The 3,197-nt window shown below is 32.6% G+C and overlaps 1 protein-coding gene across 1 annotated transcript; it reads right to left on the bottom strand.

The window, feature by feature from the left end:
* Positions 2,022–3,021, bottom strand: LOC107625603. Its single transcript, XM_016328285.2, has one exon. The coding sequence runs from the start codon at positions 2,715–2,717 to the stop codon at positions 2,424–2,426; it is 294 nt and encodes a 97-aa protein (XP_016183771.1). The 5' UTR covers positions 2,718–3,021; the 3' UTR covers positions 2,022–2,423.

A 3,197-nucleotide genomic window follows, 5' to 3' on the forward strand; every position in this document is an offset into this window, starting at 1 on the left:
GCTATAACTAAAAATCCATATGAAATGTGGACGATGATGCTCGTTGCCATTTGATGATCCTCGCGTGAACCAATCCATTGAGGGTTCCCAGTTCAGAATCATGCTAATGGCAACTTAAGGCAACTGAACTTATAGTTAAGATTAATTTTTGTTCAAACTCAAATGCTTATTTGGTAAGTTAGGGGACAAAGATATTGAGAATATTGTGTATAATATTTAATTTTCTTTTTCTAACCGGGTCAAAGCTCATTTTGGGCGTTGGAGTTCATTTTTAAGATAAAGAGGGAATCTCCCCCGTGTAAGTATTTACCAAAATACGTTTCTAGTCACATCTCGAATACAGTGGGAAAAGCCACAAAAAACGAACATATTTCGGGTGTACTGACCCCGTTTTGTGATGCGGGTTGTGATGCGGGGTCTGAGAGTCATATTTCGAGTGCACTCGAGATATGAACAAGAGCACATCTCGAATACACTATATCCAAGATATGCTTATATTTTGATATGGACCAATGTGAGGATGCAGAACGGGGGTACTACATTCGAGATATAGTTAAGATTCAATATGCTTATGATATAAATAAAAATAGCATAACAAATAAAAAAAATTACATAACTAATTAAATTTGTGTTAACATAATTTTTTAAATAGTAAATTTAAATTTTCCTGAGAGAAAAAAGAAAAAAACTTTTTTAATTAATTTTTTATTATTTTAAATTAATATACTTTTCAATTTTTATATATCTCGGATGATGTGCCCCGTCCTGCATCTTCGCACGTATCTCGAATGAATTGATCCATATCAGAATATAAGCATATCTCAGATGTAGTGTATCCGAGATGCGTTCATATTCATATTTCGGGTGCACATGAGATATGACTCTGAGACTCCGTATCACAAAACGAGGTCAATGCACCCGAGATGTGAACATTTTTTTGTTTTTTTCCAGTGTATCCAAGATGTGACTAGAAACGTATTTTAGTAAATATTTACATGTTTATTTAAATTGGTAAATATTATATTTTTTAATTTAAATAAAAAAATTCCATAAATTTTTTTATTGACAAAAATGTCTTCAAACTATTTAAAAATGTGAAAAAAATGTATATCTGTAAATTGAGACGTCTATGTTAACAGAAAAGAATGATGTGATAAACATAGCTTCTTATGTGCCAAGTGAGATTTTGACATTGATAAGTGAACTACGTCACATTTTTTATTAACGGAGCAGGTCTATTATCACAATTGAGCAATTTTAGTACGTTTTAAAATTATTTAAGGATAATTTTGTTAGCTAACAAAATTTAGAAACATTTTTGTCGGTGCTAAAATAATTTGGATATATTTTTGTGGTTTTTTCAAATTTATTTACTAAAAAAAAATAGTATATTTACTGCATGTTATTGTTTAACAATACCTCTTAGAGAAAGATCAGCACAACTGAGTAGAACCTCATCAACCCTATCTTCTTTCTTATTATTTTTCCCCCCACCCCCACTCCGTTTGCTTTTCATGCTTTCGGATAAACTTAGGCGGAAATATGTTTCTTTTTATTAATAAGATTTAGATGATAGGAATTAGGATTTATAGTTTTAAAGTATTAAAATTGGTTATTTGATTTAGACAATTACTACATTATCAACAGATGAGTGAATGTTGATATATTATATGAATATGTTTTTGCAAAATTAATTTTGATTAAAATTGGATAAATGTTAATATGGTTTGGATTTGAATATTTTTTTTTTTTGTCAAATGTAATTCTGAAAGAATGAATATTATTTGGATGACTAAAAAGAAAGTGAAAGCCCAAGGCTAATAATATCACTCCTCAATATAAATGTCAAAATAGGTAATTAATATCTTACGAACGTAATTTTTAAGGATGACAAAGTAAGAAATTGTTGTTTTTACCAAAAGTACATTTGGAGCAAAATTTAATCCATATTAAGTTAACTAAATATTATTCAAATACAATTGTATTCATTCAAAGCAACTTAAAAATACACTGAGAGAGGCTAACAACAAACCAAACACAGGCTAATAGAATAGTATGTTTTTCTTGTAACAGAAACCAGCGACAATATCTACTAAGACAAACAATTGCAATCTATTTATTCCACAACTTACGGTTCCAATGGCCCCTTAGGCCAAGAAACCCAAACATTTCTTGTAACAGTACATAGTTTACATAGCCCTTTGGCCATAGAAAGTCAATACATTTTCTTAAAGCACCATAACAAATATTTACAGTTGAACAATACTAGTAACTCCAAGCATGGGAATCTTCTCCACACGCTTGCAAGTTGCAACTTCAAATTCAAACTAAAACCCCAAACTTGCACAACACCCCTTAGCATCATATGAAGCTTTCACATTCATTTAGCACTTAGAACATATTGGTTTCCAATAAATGCATGTTCAAGTTGAACCTCCACTGGAATTTGAGCGACGGCGTGGAGATTGGACGCCGGATGAACCTACCATTTGGCTTGAAGAAGAAGAAGCATGCTTGGAAGACGGTGAAGCTGCCGGCGAGAACCTGTGATCAGGGGAAAACAGAGAAAGGGCAGAGGTTTGAAACCGGCCCGAGTCGCCAGGAAGCTTGACATATGAGTAGGAAGGCGAGTCGCAAAGCCATGAACCAATAGGGCCTTCTTTTCCATTCTTGTATTGCATAATAGCCTTGTACACAAATGGAATAAGACCCTCCATTTAGATTGTTTTGATATATGAGAATGAGGATAGAAACAGAGGAAAACAGAGCAAAAACAGAGAAAGTGAAAGTTCTTTGGGTTTTGTGAATAAGATTGAAAGCTTCTTGGGGTTTAAAGGTGTTGTTGGGGAAGGGTTATCATGACGTGGAGTAATGGAATATATTGGAGTCCAGCTCTTCACGCTAAGCTATGGAAGATTTCAACGCAAAAACCATGAAAGCTATGTGCAAACCACATTCATTGCATAAAATAAAAAAATTTACTTTGGGATCATCATTTGTTCATTCCGCTTCTTGTGCACCATTATTGTTTTGTTGGGTTTGAGCTTTTAGAGTAAGATTGGTAGGTTTGATGTGAATTTTTTATTTTTTTATTTTTAAAATTTTTGGTTTCTATTTGTCTATTTCAATATGAAGCTAGTGACTTGGCCAGTAGCTACTGGTTTCTTGTTTTATTTTTAACGTTGTCTTGAACTCTA

This window comes from Arachis ipaensis, chromosome B02 (genome assembly GCF_000816755.2).
Source record: "Arachis ipaensis cultivar K30076 chromosome B02, Araip1.1, whole genome shotgun sequence".
NCBI classification, from domain to species: Eukaryota; Viridiplantae; Streptophyta; class Magnoliopsida; order Fabales; family Fabaceae; genus Arachis; species Arachis ipaensis.